Consider the following 22,552-nt stretch of genomic DNA (forward strand, 5'->3'; position numbering starts at 1 on the left):
ATTCCTTTCTGGGAAAAAAAAAAGGGGGAATGACACACTGCACTAAATAACTGATACATTTTTGCATAAGAAATAGTCTCATAAGCAAGAATTCATAGTTCCAGACTTATAAGATAATTTGCAAGTGGCTGTTACTCCTGTACATCGTTTGGCATCTTAGGATTGGTTTCTGTTCATATGTGTGAGTGTATTTAACTATTAAAATAATACAAAATTCTGGATTTTTATTTTCCCTGTAATTGTTTTTCACCAGCAAGTGTAATAAACAGTTATGCATAACTGCTAGTATTGCTGGGGTTGCAGGTTGTTCCCCATTTGCTCTGATAAATGAGCAGAGCTTCACTGTAAGTGCTGTCAGATAATTCTGCTCAGCTCTATCATGTTTAGAGGAACTACAAGGAAAAATATGACTCTGAACGTCAATGAAATTAGCAGCAGACACTGAAAACAGACTGCTGGCAGTACAGTGTGAAGAGAGCTTCACACCACTGACCTAAAGAAGGGAAGTCTCAACTCTGACACTGATATCTAAAATGAGTGTCCTGGTTTCAGCTGGGATAGAGTTGATTTCCTTCCTAGTGGCTGGTGTAGTGCTGTGTTTTGGGTTTTAGTCTGAGAATAATATTGATAACACGCTGATGTTTTGGCTGTTGCTAAGCGGTATTTACACTGGTCAAGGACTTTTTTCAACTCTCCATGCTCTGCCAGGTGCCCAAAAAGCTGGGAGGGGACACAGCCAGGATAGTTGATCCAAACTGACCAAAGAGCTATTCCATACCACATGACATCATGCTCAGTATATAAAGCTGGGGAAGCAGAAGGAAGGGGGAGACATTCGGAGTGATGGCGTTTGTCTTCCCAAGTAACCATTACGCGTGAGGGAGCCCTGCTTTCCTGGAGATGGCTGAACACCTGCCTGCCCATGGGAAGGAGTGAATGAATTCCTTGTTTTGCTTTGCTTGCGTGCGCGGCTTTTGCTTTCCCTATTAAACTGTCTTTATCTCAACCCACGAGTGTTCTCACTTTTACTCTTCTGATTCTCTTCCCCATCCCACCGCGGGGGGCGTGGGGGGGGGAGGGCGGGAGCAAGCAGCTGCGTGGTGCTTAGTTGCCGGCTGGGGCTAAACCACGACAATGAGGCATGCTACGTGCTGTTCTATGTCTTAACAGTACTTCTTGGTGATAAAATGACTCCACTTTTACACCAAAACAGTATCTATCCTAGCCTTTACTGACAGTTTTTCTCACTCCAGTAGATTAATACATTTCCTTAAAATTCAGTTGTCCTACTAAGCTATCAAAAGAAAGGCAGGCAAAAAGCCAAATGCCAAGGACAAAATAGAGGCTGCCTAATGCAGATGTGATCCAAGCCTACTCATAAGTATCAGTTACAAAGTCAATGACATAAACATTTCTTCATATATGCAAAAATAATTAGCCATTACATAAATTATAAAAGAATAATTGGATATAACATAGAAGCAGTTTGGGAAATTATCCTCTGTCAAATTCTGAGGCAACCAATAGCTTTTATAGTACTGTGTAATTTTCATAGTCATCCATGTTTTAAATAGATGAAGTCACAAAATATTACAATGCTGGCACCAGCTATCTTTCCCTGCTTTCAGCCTAGCAGAACTAGGTTGGCAATGTGGCCTCCAGTATCAGCAAGTTGACAGAGGCAACCTCTTTATCAGTATCCTCAGAGGAATGCTAGTAGTGACTAGTCATGCAGGAGAGCGTATCATAAAGAAAACAAATGTTATACTCCAGCCATATTTAGCCATCAGAAGAAATCTAAACTAAACAGAAGGGAGACAAATGAAAACATGAGAATGTGCATTTCAGCTGACCAAAAATGTTGCAATTGCAACTCACGTTCTTGCCCTAAACATTTATACTTTACACAGCAAGAAAACATTTTTTAAATTGTGTTTTAGATATATAAGTAGCCTGAGTCAAAATCTTCCTGATGATTAGATGTAAGGAAGCCCAGCAGGATCAATTTTCATAATTTGGTGCACAAAATTAGAAAAGCAAGCACAAAACTGTCACAGTTGAAGGCAGATGCAGTAACGTGTAAAGATTTCACTAGCCATTTTGACAATTCAAAAAACGTGAGTTTCATTCTAAATCGCAGATAGATGATATGATCTTTTATGGGCTCTCTCTCATTATTGTTACATCCTCAGCTAACGTTACTTTGGAATATTTTAGGCCCAGTGAATTTAAGCCAAAGATGTACCAATACACATTCATATATACAAAATATACACATATACACGTATTATGTTTATTAAACATATGATTCTTATTCAATATGCTATTAACCTTCCAAAACTGGTTCCCTGCCTTTATCTATAAGTCAATAGCTACTTACTTTCCATGGCTATATCCTCCTCTTCTCTGAATGATTTCAAATCATTACACTCCCCCCCCGCAATCTTTTCTCTCCACAACTTCCTTTCCTTTTTTTCTCAGTTTATCTTTTATTCTTCCTCTTTCATGTGCCAGGAATCAGGCTATGATACCTTGTTCAGATATATCCCTCCACTTCCACAATCTTGACAAATTCTTGACAAATCTCTTACATTGGTTCAAAGATGAGCTATAACTTCAGAGATCTTGTTTTACATGATCTGTAAGTCCCTATGTCAACTTACACTACTATACAAAGAGCAGATATAACTGACAGTGACTTCTGCTTGCTTGTCTTTTGTTTCAAAGAACAGCACTCCAGAAAGCAACATTCATAATTTCAATCCTTTACCTTATGGAAGCTTCCATAAAAGATTTTCTTTACTTCGTCACTATCAAAAGTTACAGTTTGAACCTCTCCCCTTGTATCCTTGTTAAAGAATGACAGCACTTTGCTGGCAGCTGCAATAAATGAAAATAATACATTTCATTTCATATGTACTACTGAAACCACCATCCTAAGATACACTTATAGATAAAATGTAGTATACCACTCAATTGGGTAAACAGATTACAGATGGTCTTACTGACCCATAAGTACATAGATGTATTTTCCTTTCGTTTTAGAAGTAATACCAAAGTTGAAACGTAGCTTAGTTGAACTATTCTTAATTGAAAAAAATAATTTATGTACAAAGTAAAAAAAAAAACTCTTAAAACTAAAAATGTATAATCCATTTACCATGTAGGAATGCTTTGAGTTTGGAAATATTTGGGAATAATGCATGCAAAGTAATGTAACATCTAAATTCTCTATGCAATAAGCATAATCATCCTTACGATCAAGCACAACTCCAACTTGTGGTTTGTAATCTCTGTCTGCAATCTGCCAAATTGCAAAAGGCTCACTGGGGGATTCAGGCAGAAGACGGAATAACAGAATGATAGTGTACGCCTGTGGCAATCCCTCTGGATGAATCTCCCTGTTAAGACAATATGAAGGTATTTTTTTCACATGGAAACACATGAGGAAAATAAGATCTTCGTAATTTGCTTTTTTCCAAAGAGAAGACATGAGAGTAACAGGGAAACCACAGTGTTTAATGGAACTGAGTGTTTTAACTGCTCTCTCAAATAGAAAAGAACTTTGTGATAAAAAACACTATGTGATTTGTTAAGATGAACTCACAGCCTGTCTTCAACTGATCCAGGCACCATGGTTAGGGAGGAAGCCAGAATATGACCAAGAACTCTTGGAGATGTATTCTTGTAGCAAGATTCTGTAAAAACTACATGTATTTTAAATTCCTTGATGATAAGTACAGAAAAAAAGAACTGCAGCTTTATTCTTTTTTCATCTGCCCCATTTTAGACGGGCAACAGAAAACAGCACTTAATTATTGCTGCCCTTCAGGCACAGATACAATGAAGGAGATATTTAATGTATTCTCTGCCATTGGTGATGTATTTGGGCTCCACCTCATTCATCAGTGGCTGAGGTTTAGGTTTGTGATGTTCAGACTGTTACATATTAAAAAAGCAGAAAGCCAAAAGTAAATAAAATCATGCATTAAATGGTCTCCAGCATTTTCTGAAGGGGAAGGGAGGGAATGCAGGAAGGGAACTCTAAGAAAGGAGGTAGCTTCTGTTTCTCCTTAACCATTATAATGGAACTGAGAAGGGGATTTGACCTCATGAACATAAACATAGAAACCTTAAATTGAAGAGAGGAGCTGCTCTGTATTTTAGGCAAAGCTTATGTACCCATACAATTATGGACACTCTGCAATAATAGCCATATCACTAAGTCAACAACACCACACAGCACAGTGCAAGAATGAAAATATTAAAGTAGATATAGCAACACTATTTATAACTCAGATACCAAGTTATCTCAGATATGGAAACAACCATGCCACCAGGACCAGGATACTTTTATTGCTTTGCTGACTCAGTCTAAAGTAAGTTTTATTTTCTGGCTTCTCATGAAAAATAAGTGCCCAGAATACTCTGGCAAGTCTATTCCACCTCTTACAGCAGACAACAGAATATGTATCACAACATTCTAAAAAAAATGAAATAAGTATGAATTCTGTCTTTTTATCGTCTTTTTATCATCTTATCCTGCTAAATGCAAGGTTTATCTTAATGTAAGAGAGTTGCAAAACTGGGATTATCTGTACTTCCCTAGATCGTAAAAATCCAGGCTGTCAGAGACCTATTACCCCCATAGATATAATGGCATGTCAATGATCTCAAAAAGTCCTCAAGTCCTCCACTTTTAAAGTTGTGAACTGAAAAGGCTGGCAAAAAAATTTTTTGGTGAAAAAATATTAGAAAGAATGACCATATATTACCCCTCCATAACCAAGCTCTGAGACCACAGGCCCTTGAAAACTCCATGCCGTTTGCCAAATACAGCAACTCGAGGAGAAACTACCCTAAGTCAATGGCGTCAATGTGCTGCCTACTGCAGTATGAATGACACCCCTGCAAAAAGTGGTGCTTATCCCTCCATATTGAAGCCATTTCCCTCTGGCAACACGGAGCTTGTTGTATTAAGGAGGCTGATGTTCAACTGCCTAAGGACAAACTGGGGATTATATGCAGCTCGAATGGTTAAGAAGCATAATCTCAAAAAAAGAACAATAAACAACTGGATTAATAGTGAACAGACCACAATGGAAGAAACAGACTAGTATTTAATGAGAACAATGATAGATGTTCTTTGGAGTATATTTCTTGGAGTTCAGTAAAAAGAACATCAAATAAATGCATCTTCCATAAGACACTAATGCTGTCATCTATAAACTCTATTAATCCTTCCTCACCTGCTTGCCCTAAATACGAGTCTTTCAGGTTTACTTACCTTATTGGCTGGCTGACAAAGGCATTTTTGTGGAGTCTATATGCTACATAGCTTGGGAAAGAGCCTGATTCCAGTGATACGCCTTGTACAGAAGCAAAATGCTTCTCTGTTAGATTATATGATTCCAGCATCTTGAAACCTTTAAATCCAGAGAGAAAATAAAAAATAAAAACATTGTAGAGCTGTAAAAGACAGAAATGAACCTATGCCAAAATATTAGACAGTTACTTACCAGGTGAAGTGTATCCCTCCAAGTAAATAAGAGGACAAGCTAAAAGACATGAAACAACACATAATTCAAAACTATAAAACCTAACAGGATATGAACATGTATGTACTTCAGAAAGTTTTATTACCAAAAAGTCTGTGCTATTATTAATTATCAGCCAATTTTTGTTACATTTGTCATACTGTGTTCTGCTCTGTGGTAGATGTACTGTTAAAATTTTTACTCGTTACTTTTAGTAGGATATTTCTACCGTGGTAAATTGTATGGAATAACAAATGAACCCCCCAAATATTTTAAGACTCTAATTCATAAGAAGAAAGGAGCACAATGACAAAGTCTTTCCATGAATATTTAAGGCATGAGTCAGGCTGCATAACAGCTGTCAGATTCACAAGGAAAAACTGCAGATTTATATGGTTCCTCAGGAGCCAGTGGATGAGGCACTTAGGGAGTACACAGTTGCACATGACAGGCCTGAGAATTTATCATTTTTGCCATAGAAGGATTTCACTTGAGTAAACATCTGAACTTTATTTAAATAATTTTAAAACGGCATCACACACTATAGCTGAACCTCTTTAGCACCCCTAGACTAGTGGTAAATAAGAGACCTGTTGTGTCCCCCAGTTCATATTAGGCATCATTCTACTTCCTCTTAAAGAGCAGTAGTTCTCACTGGCTGTTACTCTCTTTTTGTTATACCAGTACTTTTGAAATGTGAGACAAGATTACATAAAATGTAATACCATACCTACTTCAGAATTTTAAAAAAGTAACTTTCTCCTTTAAACTATGTCCAGTTATTATGAAACCTAACTTTTATGAACTCTTCTTTTGATGTAACTTAAATGGGATGGCAACTGTAGCAGTATATAAGCAAATGTGTTAACTTGGGAAAAGGGAAAATGATGTCTTCTACTCACTTGAGGTAGCTGTCTCACACACAAAGGTGACGAGGTTATCTTGAATCTTTTCAAAGGCGTCAAAGTCATCAACAATAAATACATGACGCTCACTGGGCTTGCTGGCAATCTTGGCCAGCTCATTGTAATCTACATCAGCCACACCAACCACAAAGACACTGAAGCCTGTAAAAATAACGCTTGTTACTTGAAAAGTAATAAACATACGTTACCATTTTTCAGGTCAATATTTCACAAACCATCTCTATCATTTATTTCTCAGGTTGTACCTAGTCTTTTATCTGGCCTTCATTATGAGCATACATTCTGGACGTCCCTTCACCCTATCAAAGCTCAGGAGGGATTAAACTGATTTTTGCATCTTTCTTTCAAAACTTTCTCCTCCTTCCTTTATTGATTTTTGTTGGGCATTATCCAACTTCACACAGCCTTGGCTACATATTCCTTTCACTCTTTCATACAAAATGTACAATCCGTTCAACTCTACAGTATCTTAAATCTGTTCTGTTTCCAAAATCTCTGTGCACACTATTAGTTATCCAGTTCTCTATCTGTTGCCATCTCCTGCATTTCATGCTTCTCAGTTTCCCTTTCACTTTCTTAGGGTGTTATTCATCTCATCAGTTTTTACTTTCCAAGTTAGCAACAAGTCTAAACTAGTTGTCTAGTCTGCCTCTATAACCAACGGACAGACATGGGCAGATTCAGAATGCAATTCATCTAAAACGTTAAGTTCAAGATAGAAGAAGCTATGGTCGGTAGGTGCCTATCTGTTGCTCTCTTCACTAGCCATAAAAGGACCCTACATGACAACCTTAGAGTAGACATTTAGTTGTTAGATGGCTTAAGTCAAATGAGAAGGACCCAGACCTTAGAATTTAATCATATCACTAGGTGTAAAGGCAAAATCTCCTTCTTTGTCAGGGTGATTTTCCTCTTCAAATCCTTAAATTAGCATCTCCTTGCCTTTTATGTCAAGTTTTTGTTTCCTGCTATCTTCTAGCCTTTACAGAATTCTGTCTCTGACTCATTTCTTCCTTTCCCTTCTTCCACCTAAGCCTCCATGTGATAATTTGACCTCTCTTTGCCACACCAGAAAACAAGGAAGAAGAAAAAGTCACTGTACAGTTCAGCACTATATAGAAAAAAAATCTCCCACAAAATTTCATTGACAAGAAACTGCACAGACATTGGAAAAGCTGGTTGGAGGCTGAAAGCAGAATTCACATTTATTGCAAATGATAAAGTTATCCTTATTTAAATTTTTAATTTTTCAAAAAGAAATGGGGGGATGATTATTCCTCTGTAGCCAATTCTGGTGAAGCTTTGGCTGAAATACTCTGTCCAGCTTTGACACGACATTTAAGATGCAAAGAATCCAAAGAAGTACAGAGGAGAGCAAAAGTGATAAGAGGTTTGGAAAACATGATCAACAGGAGGTTGAAGGAAATGCGTTTGTTTAGTCTAGAAAAGAGAAGACAGAAAGAGGAAATGACAACAGGCTTCAAATATGAAGGCCTGTTACAGTGGACAGTGATCAATTGCTTTCCTGGTTAACTAGGGAAATGAAAAGAAGACAATAGTATCATTAGCCTGAAGAAACACTTAGGTGAAATGTGAGGCAAAGCTTTCCAACTATGAGGGTAGTTAAGCACTGAAGCAGATTATCCAGGGAGACTGTAGAGATTTTTATTAATAGGTTAGCCAAAGATCTTTAGAAACCATCTAGACAGAGCTGATTCCTTCAGACCACAGAGGCAGAGAAGATGATCACTTGCGGTTTACATGCCAGTGATTTCTGTAAGGAAGTACAACATCTCCTTACTCAGGAAACAGGACTCCAGGTGGTTCATGCACTGAAATGCAAAACTGCTGAGTTCAGGGACAGAAATAGACTCTTAGACTCACAGAAGCCCCATTCAGCAAATCTGAAGAGGAAGTGCAATGCTTCTCAGCTCAAAAGGCAATGAAGGAGTCAGTTCAGACCCAGCTCCAGCATGAGCAGTTACTTTAACTGGAGATCCACTGGTTTATACTGGATGAAACATAAAGCTCAAAAAGTCAGGTCCATTACATCAAAAGCACTAGAATGGAATACACTTTACAATGATCCCTGGGGTCCACACAGCAAGGAGAGAAAGAAGTAACCAAAAGTCACGTCTATGAAATGATATACATGAGGAATTACTTGAAAGTCTTGGGAAGCCACATCCTTCCCTAGAGAGAAGGCTAGAGAAAGAAAAAGGAAGTCTGGCCCAGAGAGTCTAAATTCTTTAAATAGTTTTGAGTTTTTCCCAAACACTCAGAATAAGTTTCTGAGTCCATAAATTATAAGTAAAGGATTCCTAGATAATTGAAGCACCATTTATAATTGCATTGCTGAACACATAAGGAAATGAAACAGCTAGGTACTGTGAATCGCTTACCAGAGTGCTGTATGACCGTTGCTGCTTTCCTCACCTCATCCTGAGACCGACCATCTGTGACAACAACAAGTACCTTGGGAACACCTCGCCTCATGCCACTCTCCCAAGTCAAAACCTTTTCTTTGATAAATGTTAGAGCTTTGCCTGTGAAGGGCACAATGAACAAGGAGTCAGCCATATCATCCACAGAAGAAATCCCTTACTTTACTTTGAAAGGGCAACAGCCACACAACTAAAACAAAAGAACATAGATACCTAATTCTTCAGCCATGCATATTAGGATAATGAGGCAGTTTCTGAAAACATTTGATCTTAAAGAAATAAAATTATTGCTCAGAATTACCTGTCCTTGTGTTTCCTCCTCTGTACTGAATATTTTGAAGAGCTCCCAGGGCCTGGGCCTTGTCATCAAACGTATTCAGTTTAAATTCAGATTTTGCCTCATCACTATACTGCACAAATGAAACCTGAAATGGAATATATCACAGTGTTCAGTCTCATACCTCCACGTTCAGACCAACTCTCTCCACTGAAATATGTATTGTGGTATATTATTAAGCATTAAATAATTGAAAAATCTTTTTCATGTATGTATGATTATGCACATACATACATATTTACAAACACAGATATCATCACAGCAATGTACACACAACACTTTTTCTTTCTTTCTCTTTCATGTATGAAATGTGATGTGACCTTAAATACATATGACCTTAAATACTATTACTATGATGCAGTATACATAGTACCTATTCTCTTCTGAGCAGATGTACAGTATCTAAAAACCCTCTTCCAGGTTTTCTAGGAAATACAAAAAGAGCTTGGCAATAGAATGTCAATAAAGTTGGATATATACAAAATTGTGTACTCTTTTGCCTTAAATACTGGAATACAATCACTGAATGTTTATTCAGAAATCATCTTTAAATTTAAATATTGTATATGTATATATTTAATTTTGCTCCCTTTACATACTCTGTAAAATTGCAATATTATATACTAATTTGATATACTCATTTGATGCTGAATAGACATGTCTCTGTATGTACATATTCACATTTTTTGAAGTAAATTCCCCTTTTTAAATTATTAATATCCAATTCAAAACCTGAGCTTGTTGCAACTATCTCAACAGGTATGTGGCTTAAATATTTTATTAAACATTAGCAGTTATATGTCTCTGTCACCTATATCAGGCCTTCTCTGTCTCTAGACCAGGGACTCATAGTAATTCACAGGAAAAAAATATTAACAAACAAACAAACAAACAAATGGAAAGGAAAACTACCCAGTATAGATTAGAGCTAGGAAGTATAAAGAATGTCTGAGACAAAGTATGAGGGGTACCTTTTCCTTTAAAATATATCTAAAGAGTTAAAGATAGGGAATCAAAGACCTAAAAATATGCCTAGAAGATGAAAGGCAGTTCATGAGCAATGTAAGTAGTTTTTATAGTTACTGGGGAAAATCACTCTTCCACAAAAAAACCACCTTCAGCTTTCTAACTGAGGAAGATGCATTGCACCTGCAGGTCATTGCAATGCTCCAGAAATACCTTGTTTGAAACTCTCTCATGTCTCATGTTATTCACTTCATCTAGTGAAAGAGAAATGGTTATGGGAACCTAGGCAGTGACCTCATCCAGCTTCCCATAAGCAGAAGAAAACCAGTAATGGTGCAAGACTTAGAGTAAGCCTAACAGGAAATGTCTCTGACATAACCATGATCAGCCCAGAAATCCTGAAAGTCTATTCCTCATTAGCTATTACTGTTCAGTCCTTAAAGATGCATTAATTCATTAAGAGGACTAGCTTTTTACCTTTTCATTCTTTCACTACGCCCACTGTGGAGTGGACCCATGTTATCTATCTTTAGGATGGGATGAAGAGACCTCCAGAAGTGCCTGTCTCGAAGGGATTCTGCCTACTTGCTTACTGCAGTGGGATTCTAGGCAGCTCAACCAGACAAGGGAAGCCAGCTGGACTCTTTACATGCACAAGACTCCTTTCTTGCACTGAGAAATTAAAACATAACCCTCACTCGACAGTCAGACTGTCCCCAAAACAGGTTTCTGATATGACACAGAAAAAACCTAGTGTGTAACAACTAGGCAGTGTGCCAGCTGTTGATGCTCTATACAAAGAAACAAAAATATAAAATTAACCATACATTGACCATATGTCACCCCAGCTTCTCTGCCTGGAGGATTCCCACACACTGCAACTTTTGTCTTTCAGAATAGTAACCTCTCAGGATAGACTGGATTCCCTTTGTATTTACAAAATGCCCAATATATTTCATAAATAATTATTAATGTACACATGTACACTTGCATTGTACAACAATCTAATACAACAAAATGACAGCATTCTGAAAGAAAGGAAAAATCAGATGTAACTTTAGTAATTCAGCTTCATCGTCAGTTTGCCTCCAAAATGTACCCAACGGAAATAACAAACCTACCTGGATTCCAGCAGGATTAATCAAGTCAAAGGCTCCTACTGTATTAAAAACAAATTTCACTACTTTGTTGAAGTTATCGTCACCAATACTCCAGGAAGCATCGGTCAAGAATACTATGTCTGCTTTGGCACCTCTGCATACTGAAAGACCAAGAAAAGGAACACTTAAAACACATCCTTCATATCACTGTTAAATAAAGAGCATTACTTCAAAATTTGAAAATTCAAGATGACAAATATTCAGCAAACTTCTATTACCACGCAGTCAACCTGGCAGATGGCTTATGCTCAATACAAAAGCACTTATTAAAAATTTTCAAAGAAAAGTGCAAGAAATTAGGAAGAGTTCAGTAATCAAATGCAAATGTTTTAAATGACATTTCTTTTCTGAACAGCTACCATAAAACATAAGTTGTCTGCTGAGGGCCAGGCTCACAGACTTGCTGCAGAGCTATAGAATATTATCATTTTTTCAGCAAATGTATGCACCTTGCTGTCCTAAACCAGGAAATTTTGGAGTCCAGTAAAGCTCAACAGCAAATGGATGGCATTAGGAAACTGGTCTCAAACTTCATTTCCCTAAAACACTGTGCTAGTTTTAAATCTATTTAAACTTATGAAAAATAGAATTAAACCCTGAAGCAGTGCAATGACTATACTGAATATTGACTATCAAATATTCAATATAATCAAATGACTATACTGATTTATTCAAAAATACTGAATAAATCTACAAATAAACATACCATCCCGAGCTGGAGGAATTGTGGGAGGTGGCGGAGGTGTAGGTGGTGGAGTTGGTGCTTCTGTAGGTTTGAGAACTGAAATAAAATAATATATTTTTTTCTCTATATAAATTATTTCATTCAAGGAAAAACTCTAGATTATATATTATATACACTGAAAGATTAAAATCTTTTCTCACTAACGTAAACAATGTATAATCGGCAAGGAAAAATTTATTGTGTTACAAGAGTAATGAGATTATAGCTGCTGTTAAATCAAAGGTACATGATTTCATTATAACAGAAATGTTTTTACAAAAGTAACACTGCACTCTGATATGGCATCCAAATTTTTCATCCAAGTGCTAGGAAACACTTGGTTTGAAGAGCATATTAATTTTTCTTTTCCTCATAAAATCCAGTTGACATTACACTGAGAGGAAGAAGAAAAAAGATCACTTAAAAGATATATTGAAAGCCATCTAGGAGCAAGACAAATTCTATAGCTGAAACAAGACAAGTTCTATAGCTAAAACTTAAGGTTCACAGTATCTATTACCTACCTGTACGCTCCCTCATAGAGACTGGAGGTCCCTCAAGGTTAGGGGTCTGAACAAAGACAGTAGCATTGTATTCTGTGTCTGGTGAGAGACCAGTAAAACAATGGCTTGTTTCTGATCCACGTACTGTGATTTCCTGCCCTCTGGAACCTGTCAAAACAAAGCCCAATGGAAAGAAAGTTAGAACCCACTATTTCCCTTTTATTAGGTTTGCAAATAAGTGTAGAAATTAGAGTCCTCTTGTGAGGAGGTTGGAGTGGATGGGACAGCAGTCTTATTCTTGTCCCATGAAAGCTTTTCTAGACCAAGATTATGTGGTGATTATGCACCCTGGAGCATACTGAAGAGTAACTAACTACATTCCAGTGTCCATGTGAAATCCAGGTAACTAGCAGATTCCCACTAAAGAATGTTAACCTGACAATAAGCAGCACTCCCTCTTTGCAGCTTTTTCACCACTCTAAAACACCAGGTTATGTTCAGAGCTTTAAAGCTCAACCAGATGCATCATGGCTTCTGGTGGGGAGGCTTGCCACCATCCCAAATAAGTGGTGCTGTCACTGATTAAGACAATTATGTTTCCAGAAAAGGCAAAAAATAAAATGCACTTACCATCAGCTGGGTTTAGCTTCAGTCTGTAGGAAGTTGCTGACCGATGAGCTGACCATCGGATACAGAAAGTATCCCAACCCACTTTGTAACTTGTTAGGTCAGTGACATTCAAGTATACTATAAACAGAGAAAGAGATAAATTGCTCTCTGGAAAACAGTATGTAATGGATGTTAAATGAAGCACATCAAAATTAAAATTATATTAGTAGTGCTGGTCCAGAACTTGATTTTTTTAAAATACTCACAGAAGGAAAGAGCAGTTCTAGTCAAATCTTTTCATTTTCTGTTATGCCCTAGAGATCCCAGCCTAGCTATTTACAAAGGCCCAAAGTCTGATACCCTTCCCGTATTGGGTAATAGCCTGTTTTATGAGTTTTCACATGAAGTAGGTTGAGTTCTTTATAAAATAAGAAACTTCCAAAAATCAGAATCTGACTCACATATATGGCAGTATGAAAAGAATGTGCTGAGTCAACAAAACTCAGGCTGCTTGATTTATCTTAACTGAAGAAATTTTTGGAAGTTTCTTAGCTGAGGCCATCAACAAAAACATCTCCTTCCAAAAAGCTGAAGTTTCAATCACTGGACGTTCCTGTGAGATAAAGGCAGAGTAGCAAAAAGCCTAGAGCTGCTTAGCATGGTTAGATTCTGTACTACCCTGGAGACAGTTAAAGATTGACTCCAACTAAAACTGAATAAAATTTTAGGAAGCAGACTAGAAAATTTTATATAATCAAATAATTACTTAAAACTGTATTTCCATTACTGTTCCCAAGCTTAGTGTTTTTAAGATTTACATCACGGGCAGATGATAAGTATTCTCCATGAGAGGACATTCAGACTTTCTAACAACCAGCCTTAAAAATCGTCTCTTAATCAATATTATCTCAGATCAGCATATGTATCTAGCATAACTACAACAAAATTATTTTCACTTACATGTAGTGCCTTGATCTGTCAAAGGTATGCTCATTCCAGAATCATACTGGGCATAAACATTCACATCATAAGTAGTACTGGGAGACAGATTATGCAAGGTGTAGGAAGTCACTTCTCCCACAAAAACCTCCATGGGCTCATTTGAACCTTGAATAGAAAGGAAGCATTAAGAAAGTAGAGAGAGAGAAAGATTCATGATTAGGTGAGCTACAAAACTACCCACTGTCTTTTACGTGTCATCAGTTGTTAATCTTGTTTCTTCGAAAACAAAACATACTAATTTCTTAAATTTTAGCATATTGGGCTGTTGCAAACAGAACATACACATAGCTTTACAAGCTATTGTGCAATGTTTGTGTTTAATTCAACTTATAGAAAGGTATGTAGGTTCTGAAGGTCATTAGTACCTAAATACCTGTCCAATACTCATCTCACATACACCAGTTCATATCCTCAGAAGGACAAAGAGGTATTAAAGAGAGGAAAACCAAGGCTGGTCCAGGACTTTATCTAGTCACTGTATTAAATTTTAACTGTACAATTCAGTCTCTGTAATTGAATGTATGAAACACTGTATTTGATAGTTTGTGCTTCTTATAAAATACTGATAATAAGACTTAACTTCCATCAAAATCAGTAAAAAAAAGGAAATAAATAAATCCTTTAACACAAACATATCACAATATATATGATTTCTATTCTGATCTCCCATTAGCCACTCACTGTTCTGAAAGTTGTATACTCAGAATGAACAGGTTTTCTTACCCACAGGTTTGTACACAATTTTATAGCCAAGAACAGGGGATGGTGAAGGATCCCAGGAAACTCTGAATCGTGTATACCATTCATCAGTTATATACATATTTTGAGGAGGAAGCAGGCCAACTAAAAAGAAAGAAAAACATTCTAATTAGACTAGTGACTGGTTTTCAACATCTAGAAACTTACATTGTAACTCTGTCAGGTAATAATCATATCAAAGACATAATTAACATAATGAAACCTTAACAGTGTTGGAGTGCTCAAGGAATATGTGCCTTAAATTTAAAAAAGAATATACAATATTAAAACTCATTACCAGTTCTGCCATTTCCAGTCAGCTGTCCACCATCTCCATCTTCGTACACAGCCACAACAGTAATTTTATATGGCGTATCTGATTGCAGTGGTTGTAGTATCACATTATTTCTTATCCCAGGAACTGTTGTCTAGAACACAAAAGAAACAGAGGTAAACAAACTGACAGTCCTGTAATTGATCAATAATGACAGTAACTAGAACTAAAAATTTGTTTTGACATTTGGCGCACTTCTTTTATGTCCACTGTAGATAAAGTCATTCAGGATATCTTAAGGGTTATAGCCTATAAACAATTATTAATATTTGTTATTTTAAATTATAAAACACTGTGGGCAGCACAAAAAGATAAATCAAATTGACTCTTCAGTCCCTACCCTCACATCAGACTGAGATGTTGCAGTTCCTTACCAAGATTTCAGTACTGTTCCCTCACAGAAAGGAAAAAGTCATGATGATGTGTTTGGAGACAGAATAAGAGAGGAAAAAGCTCCTAAAACAGGGATGGAAGTCAAAGTCATTCATATTACTTATTAGTTTCATTTCTACCTTTTCATAATCCTCATTTTAGGATATTGTTTTCTTGGCAGAAACAACAGTTAGTCTGAGAAGGAAGCTCTAAATATTTTGATATGTAAAAACGTGCCTGTTTATGCATCCCTTAATCTCCTCAACTTCCTGGTGCAGCCATGCACTATTGGTCCCTTCTAATGAAAAGGTAGGTATAATCCAAAAAGTGACACTGCTCCATAAAATGGCCATTAAGCACTGAAACTACAGAAAGTAACTTGAGGTATCTATTTCAAAAGCACGTGCCAGTCAACATTTTCTATTATTACTTGATAAAAATTTTCAGTTGTTTGAGACTTGCTATTTTTATGAAATGTCCAATATTTCCTGCAAAGAAGATATGTGTGTCGAAAAATATGTGTGTCGAAAAATATGTGTGTTGAAAAATATGTGTGTCCTGATTAACAGGTGCAGTAGGGAATTTTCAACCACTGAATTTTCAGCATGCCCTATACAATAATATATAAGTAGTAATAGCATTTAAATAGCAGTCTATACATGTTACATCTTGGCTGGTGGCAGGCAGCAGGAATTCTGCCATTGACCTCTATAGGATCTGAGTTTGGCTTTCCTATAAACACTCAGAGAATTTTATAAGCATCAGATTAACTTGTGCTATCATTAAACTGCAGGAAATTAAACACAAACACTTACAATTCATACTGAACCTTACAAAAGCAAGTTAGATGCTGAATCAAAGTTACCATTGCTTTCTTATTAAACTCTGCCAACTCTCTTCAATTTATAAAATGCAGACTTATGTTTATTCTGTATCTTAGCACACTGACTTCATAATGAATAGAGTATGAAGTAATAGCTGGCTATTCACTGTAGCACAATGTTTGAACTAAATGTCAGGAAGCAGGTTCTGCTCAGAACCTTCAAATGTGTTACTCACATATTTAACATTATTTTACAAGTTGGTTCATTAAACTGTATATGTTCTGTGACTTTGTGGAAATAAAAAAAAAAAATAATAAAAAAAAACCCCACTATTTCATACAAACCATGGCTTCTCAGCATTGACAACAATGACCAAAGAACCCATAGAGCATGCAAAGTGTACTACATGTAAAACAGGTGTCTTTGTTTTTCTGTAACCTAAAGAGTCAACTGAGAACATCTCAGTGCTTACTAAGAAATTACAGAACTTACATATTCATCGATAGGATCTCCCACAGTGGGTGAATAAATGATTCTGTACTGCTGGACTGGCCCATCAGCATGGTCCCATTGTACAGAAAGGCTGTTTGTGGTCTCATCGAACACTCTCACATTCCTTGGACCACTGCGAGGCACTAAAGAAAGAAAATACAGAAGGCTATAAGGAGCATGATTCTTCCAGTTCAGTGTCGCTCTCACTGATTCAAATGCTGCCCTGAAGCCAAAGCTAAGGGCCCTCCCTGAAACCTTGAATAAACGTATGGAGGTAGATTTAGTCAATGATAATACAGCAGTGCCTGAAGGTCTTAAATAGGAATAGGGCCTTAACTGGGGGAACTGGAACAGTATAGAAGGGAAAGAATATCAGAGGGATGTGCAAAGTGAGCATCTACATACATTCTGCTTCTCAGACTCTTGCAGACAAGTATAACTATAGCCTGTCACATCTGCAAGTTTTAGATTAATATGGGGATTTAACAGAGAAAGCATAGAAGCAGCAAAAGAGAGGTGACCTATTATTGCCATAGACAGTTTCTTTACACATTATTTCTAGAATGAATTTTAAAGAAGCCAAGTGTAAGCCAACCAAGATTCCACAAGCTAAGTTATAACAAGGAGGTTTTGGTCTTTAGGCATCTCCAGCAAAAACCAAACATCTGGGGAGGCTGACATACACAATTATCATGTAGAACACAGAACATGAAGCACATTTTTTTTCTGTTGACAGCAAATTCTATCCATCTTAATGTGTTGGGTTTTTTTCCAAAAGACAAATTGCTATTTATCTGTAATCATATTCTAAAGAACAGCTTTTAAACTCTTAAACATTCAAATTAGGCTTATTTCACAAGTGAAAATTACTTTGGTGATTATGCATGTACCACAACTGCCAGACAACACAGCAAAAGCTGCCTTCCATGTAGGCCTATAATTGCTTCAGCCATAACTCACATGCATTGATCTCAGAGTTGCACCAAATGGCCTACACTATTTGTTATTGTAAGCAATTTTATAAATTCTTCACACACCAATTTTGACATATATTTCACGAAGCAAGTACTGACTGCATCTTACATGTTCTTCCCTGTGCTTGGCTTGGATTTCCTTCTCCATCTGCATACAGAGCTATAACATTTATTGAGTAAGCAGTGTCAGGAGTCAAGCGCTCCAGCATCACATCACGAGTGTTGCCTGGTACCACAATCTAAAACAGAAACAAAAGGCACCTATATAAAAAAAGCTTCAGTTTATACCAGGTCTTGTTAGAATGAACAATTTTAATGAAATATAGAAAAATTGGGAACATGATCATGCTGCACATTTTCCAAGAAAAATAATACAAGTTTAAAATAACCATATAATATTGATAAAATTTCAAGAGCATGTGCAAAAAAAAAGGCAAATACATAAGGAGCTCTCATTCTGCAAATGGAATTGTTATTTTTTACATTTTACATAAAAATAGTTCAGAAAAAAAGAAGAAACATTCGGGAACAGAAACCAAAAATATAAATTCTGTCACGGCTTACTGACATATAAAGGACATTTTCTAACAGGTACTAATAGACAGGTTCCCACTCATGTGTGAAGTAATATGTAGTTTTACTTTACAGATGCAAATGAGTCATTAAAAATTCTTACACTTCCTTACATAAAAACATATTAATCTGTACATGTACAATATGGGTGTACATTTTGTGTGAGCACCTTCACAGGCTTAGCTGTAAAACTGCACCTATTTCTACACAAATCCAAGAACTCTTATTTCACATCTGGAGGGCAAATTTTTACCCCTATCCAGACTTCACTGCTCACCAAGACCTACTTAAACACTAATGATTTGGGGTAAGCAGATGGTTTAGTGGTAAAATCACATAAACTTGGCATCTGGTTTCATAATTAAACATTTCCTAATAAATATTTGTTGTTTCCTTCTCTCTTTTTCAAAAAAAAAAAAAAAAAAAGGGGCAGGGGTGGTATTTTAACTCATCTTTACCTGCAATATGATAAAGGATACTCAATCCTCAATATTCAGTTTTAAATGGGAGAGTCTTATTTCTTATTTCTTTTATTTCACCAAATTAAGCATTTATTTACAATGGACTAAGTTCCTGTAGATACAGTGTTTGCATCAGAGACACTCCTGGGCAGAAGTTGGCCTGATTTTATTATTATTGTTCCACACTCATTGAAGGAAGCAATATCCTCCACACACTTTTAAGGAATAGTATTAAAACTAAATTACTTACAGATTCTGATGGCCTCGGGCCAGACAGTGGAGAGTAATTAATTCTATATTGCTGTACTGGACCTGGAGCAGGTTCCCATCGGACATTCATGCTGTTTGGTGTGGGATTGTAAACTTGAATGTTTCTTGGTGTTCCTCTCTCCACTAGATCAAGGATAATTTAAATTTTTACAAACTTGCTTACGTAAGTTCTACTTGAATTTACAACGGTGCTCAAAGGAAGCTGAAAAGTGCATCAGCCCAAGATAAACACATTAGTTACCCCAAAATCTACAAATCTAAGAATCTCAGTGATTAGCCTTTACAAACATCCCTGCCAGGGGGCAAAGTACATATGTTTATGCTGCAAATTGAAGGTATGATCATAACACTTTGTTACCCTACTGTTGATCAGACAGGTATGAAAAGTAGCCACAAACTACACATTTTAGCTCATGTGGACATTAGGAGCTCAAACTCCCTGGAAAATTTGAAGTACATGGTATGGACGTTAGCATGGATTAACACCAATATTTGCCATTTGTTCACCAATATTGCTACTGGCACTACAATTAAAATTTTACTATTGTGTGAAAGTAAACAGTGAGTTCGCTGCACAATATTAGAGCTGAGCTTGCCTGAGATAAGTGGACTAAAAGCCTCCACCCAAATAAGCAAAGAAAACAGAATAAGTTACAGAGCTGCAACCATAACCGAGCAGGTAAACAGAAGTTCTTACACTTATGTTTTAGCTTTGGGGAAAATAAACTTCCACATTTGGTGTAAAATCAATTTCTAATGATCTGAGCCACTCACACAAAAAATCCTAGCATTTTCTTGAAAAGGACTGTTTTACTTACAAGTTCTTCCGGTGTCAGAGACACGTCCACCATCCCCCTCTGGGAAAACTGGAACCACAGTTACGGTGTAAGGTGTGTTGGGTTCAAGAGTCCTCAGGATGACATAGTTTGTGTTTCCTGGTACTGTGGTCTACAAATTTAAAAAGAAAGGTAGGGGCATGACATTTACATAAATATGCAAAAAGTTTAAGCTTTTTTTGTATCGCACTTACTCCTCCACCACATCTTATTTCTAGACTGGGTGTGATAAAAACTTTATAAAAGGTGAAGCTTGAAGTAACAGGGTTCATGGTATCTTCTGGAATTGCCTTTCAAGAAGATTCTGTCTTGGACTTAACAAAAATGTTTAAGTCCTATGCTCTCCTATACAATCCCTTACAGCTATCTTCACTTTTGGGTCCAGAACCTGGTCTACTTAGTAACAGGAGCAGAATCTGCAGTGGTCTCTTTAGTAACTAGTATTTAGCAGCTTAGAGGCATTGAAAGGTCACTTTCTGAATTAAAAAAAAAAAACATTACATAACACTACAATATGCTAATGACAAGAAGTAATGAGCAGCTCATGTTACAAAGTCAAACCCCACAGCATTTAAGAATATTTATCATCAGTAGAACTCTAGATGCTATTGAAACAGTGGCAATTCATGTAGTCCTCATTTCACAGGCACATCAAATTGCACAGTTGTGGAAAAAGAAACACAAGTGGGAAAGAATAATATTTTCCCAGCCTGCAACAAGGGTTCCCATTTTCAAGATTGTTTTAGCTCTTTAGCAATTAAGTAATTTTAGGCAATTAGAATAAGACACCTATGTGGATTTTTCTGCTTTCACAAATAGCATCCCAGCTGACTGCCTACAGTCACATGACTTCTTAGCAGTAAAAACATCTAGAAATGAGGTCTGCTGACTTTATAGCCTTTTGTACACCCTGAAGTCAGCTTTATATTCACACATACTGCCTTAAGAATAAACAAACAAAGAATTGTGTGTGGTATTAAATCCCTGTGCTAAGAACTAATCATTGAAGATCTACTATATAAAATCAAACATCTGTAATACATATGGGAGTAACTGACTTTCATGGAGGTGCTCTGCATTTTCTCAAAGGTTACTATGAACAGAAAAAAAGCTAGTGCATAGGCAAACAAGACCCACTTCACTCAACAGTATTTCTCTCACTAGCACCATGAGCTGCAATTTATCTGAGACAGTTAGTGAGATCCACACAAAGTATTTACCATTTCTTCTGCACCTCCAGCTGTAGGTCCATAAAACACTTTATACTGGCGAGGACTTCCTTCTGCATGATCCCATCGAACGTTCAGAGTACTGGTGGTTGGGTCATAAACTAGCAAGTTCTTCACAGTAGTGAGAGGTTCTGAAACAGATCAATGAGCTGTCAGAAATGTGGAGCCACATTCTCTCACCCGTGCTGTCAGATCATGCCTATCTAATGTATCATTAGGAAATTTAAAAAAACAACAGCTGTAATAGTTCATGTTAACTGTTATTTGTCTTCATTAATCAGAACACAACAGCCCTACCCAACAGCATAAGGAATGCTAAATATAGTAAGACAAATTTCCTTCTGGACACTATTTTAGAGTTATACGGTGAGTTCATTAGGATTGTTTTCCTCATTCATCACCAAACACATTGCTATGTCTGACTTTCCATTGCAGGCTCAAAAGTAAACTAAGTACAAATGAATTAATAAATTTATAGTTAAATAATTAATTAATTTTTAAAAGTGAATTGGTTTTTATGCCTCAAATGTCTGTGGTAGCAAATCACTCAGTGCTTTCAATAGCAGGATCTAAACAATGCTATCAGCATAAAATGGTAGAGTCTAAAAATGTACACTGTAAAGGTCAGCCTCTGAACTGAAAGTGCTGACAGGAAAATAGTACGCTTATACTTATGAGTGTATTTACTTAACAGCACACATATAAGAGTCACATGCCTTCAGATGCTTTAAGCTGTTTACTAAATTGTGGCATAAGACAATTAAACAGATTAAAATGAGGAAGAAGTTCCGTAGTAGCATTAGGGTTTCTCTCAGCCTTAAAAGCTGTGCATCCAGTCTAAGGTAGTGGTCCAGGGTTTCTCTACAGCCAGTAGGCTGACAGGCCTTCTTACTTTAGATACTTGAAACCCATCAAAGGACAAATGACAAATACAGATGGGATGGATTTCACCACAGGAAATTTTTCTCAGCTAATTCAAAAAGCAATATTGTTTCACACCTAAGAAGATGAACTCAAGAAGTTACTTACTGGTTCTGCCTCGTCCTGTCATTCGTCCCCCTTCACCATCTGCATACATTGATGACACAGTAATAGTATATGGTGTGTCAGGCTGCAGCTTCTGTATCACCACACTGTTCTGCCGCCCTCCAACCATAGTCTGCAGTAAAACAAAAGAAAAAGGATTAAAATCCCTTTTATAGTCCCCCTTTTATGCTTACTGTTATAGTGAAGAATGTAAA

At 36.8% G+C, this 22,552-nt stretch overlaps 1 protein-coding gene across 8 annotated transcripts in view; it reads right to left on the minus strand.

The window, feature by feature from the left end:
- COL12A1 (collagen type XII alpha 1 chain) overlaps positions 1-22,552 on the minus strand; it is a 106,009-nt gene that overhangs the window by 26,996 nt on the left and 56,461 nt on the right. For all 8 annotated transcript variants that reach the window (XM_072855302.1, XM_072855304.1, XM_072855303.1 and 5 more), the window contains 20 exons: positions 22,341-22,470; positions 21,303-21,442; positions 20,065-20,194; positions 19,227-19,369; positions 18,052-18,181; positions 16,969-17,111; positions 15,245-15,374; positions 14,932-15,051; positions 14,167-14,313; positions 13,228-13,344; positions 12,619-12,765; positions 12,077-12,151; positions 11,332-11,471; positions 9,209-9,332; positions 8,866-9,009; positions 6,440-6,604; positions 5,520-5,558; positions 5,288-5,426; positions 3,259-3,401; positions 2,771-2,880 (listed from right to left, as the gene is read on the minus strand). In XM_072855302.1, coding sequence (XP_072711403.1) covers positions 2,771-2,880; positions 3,259-3,401; positions 5,288-5,426; positions 5,520-5,558; positions 6,440-6,604; positions 8,866-9,009; positions 9,209-9,332; positions 11,332-11,471; positions 12,077-12,151; positions 12,619-12,765; positions 13,228-13,344; positions 14,167-14,313; positions 14,932-15,051; positions 15,245-15,374; positions 16,969-17,111; positions 18,052-18,181; positions 19,227-19,369; positions 20,065-20,194; positions 21,303-21,442; positions 22,341-22,470 — 2,556 coding nt within the window. The remainder of the gene's footprint in view (positions 1-2,770; positions 2,881-3,258; positions 3,402-5,287; positions 5,427-5,519; positions 5,559-6,439; positions 6,605-8,865; positions 9,010-9,208; positions 9,333-11,331; positions 11,472-12,076; positions 12,152-12,618; positions 12,766-13,227; positions 13,345-14,166; positions 14,314-14,931; positions 15,052-15,244; positions 15,375-16,968; positions 17,112-18,051; positions 18,182-19,226; positions 19,370-20,064; positions 20,195-21,302; positions 21,443-22,340; positions 22,471-22,552) is intronic.

The sequence above is a fragment of the Ciconia boyciana genome, chromosome 3, assembly GCF_034638445.1.
Source record: "Ciconia boyciana chromosome 3, ASM3463844v1, whole genome shotgun sequence".
Lineage (NCBI taxonomy): Eukaryota > Metazoa > Chordata > Aves > Ciconiiformes > Ciconiidae > Ciconia > Ciconia boyciana.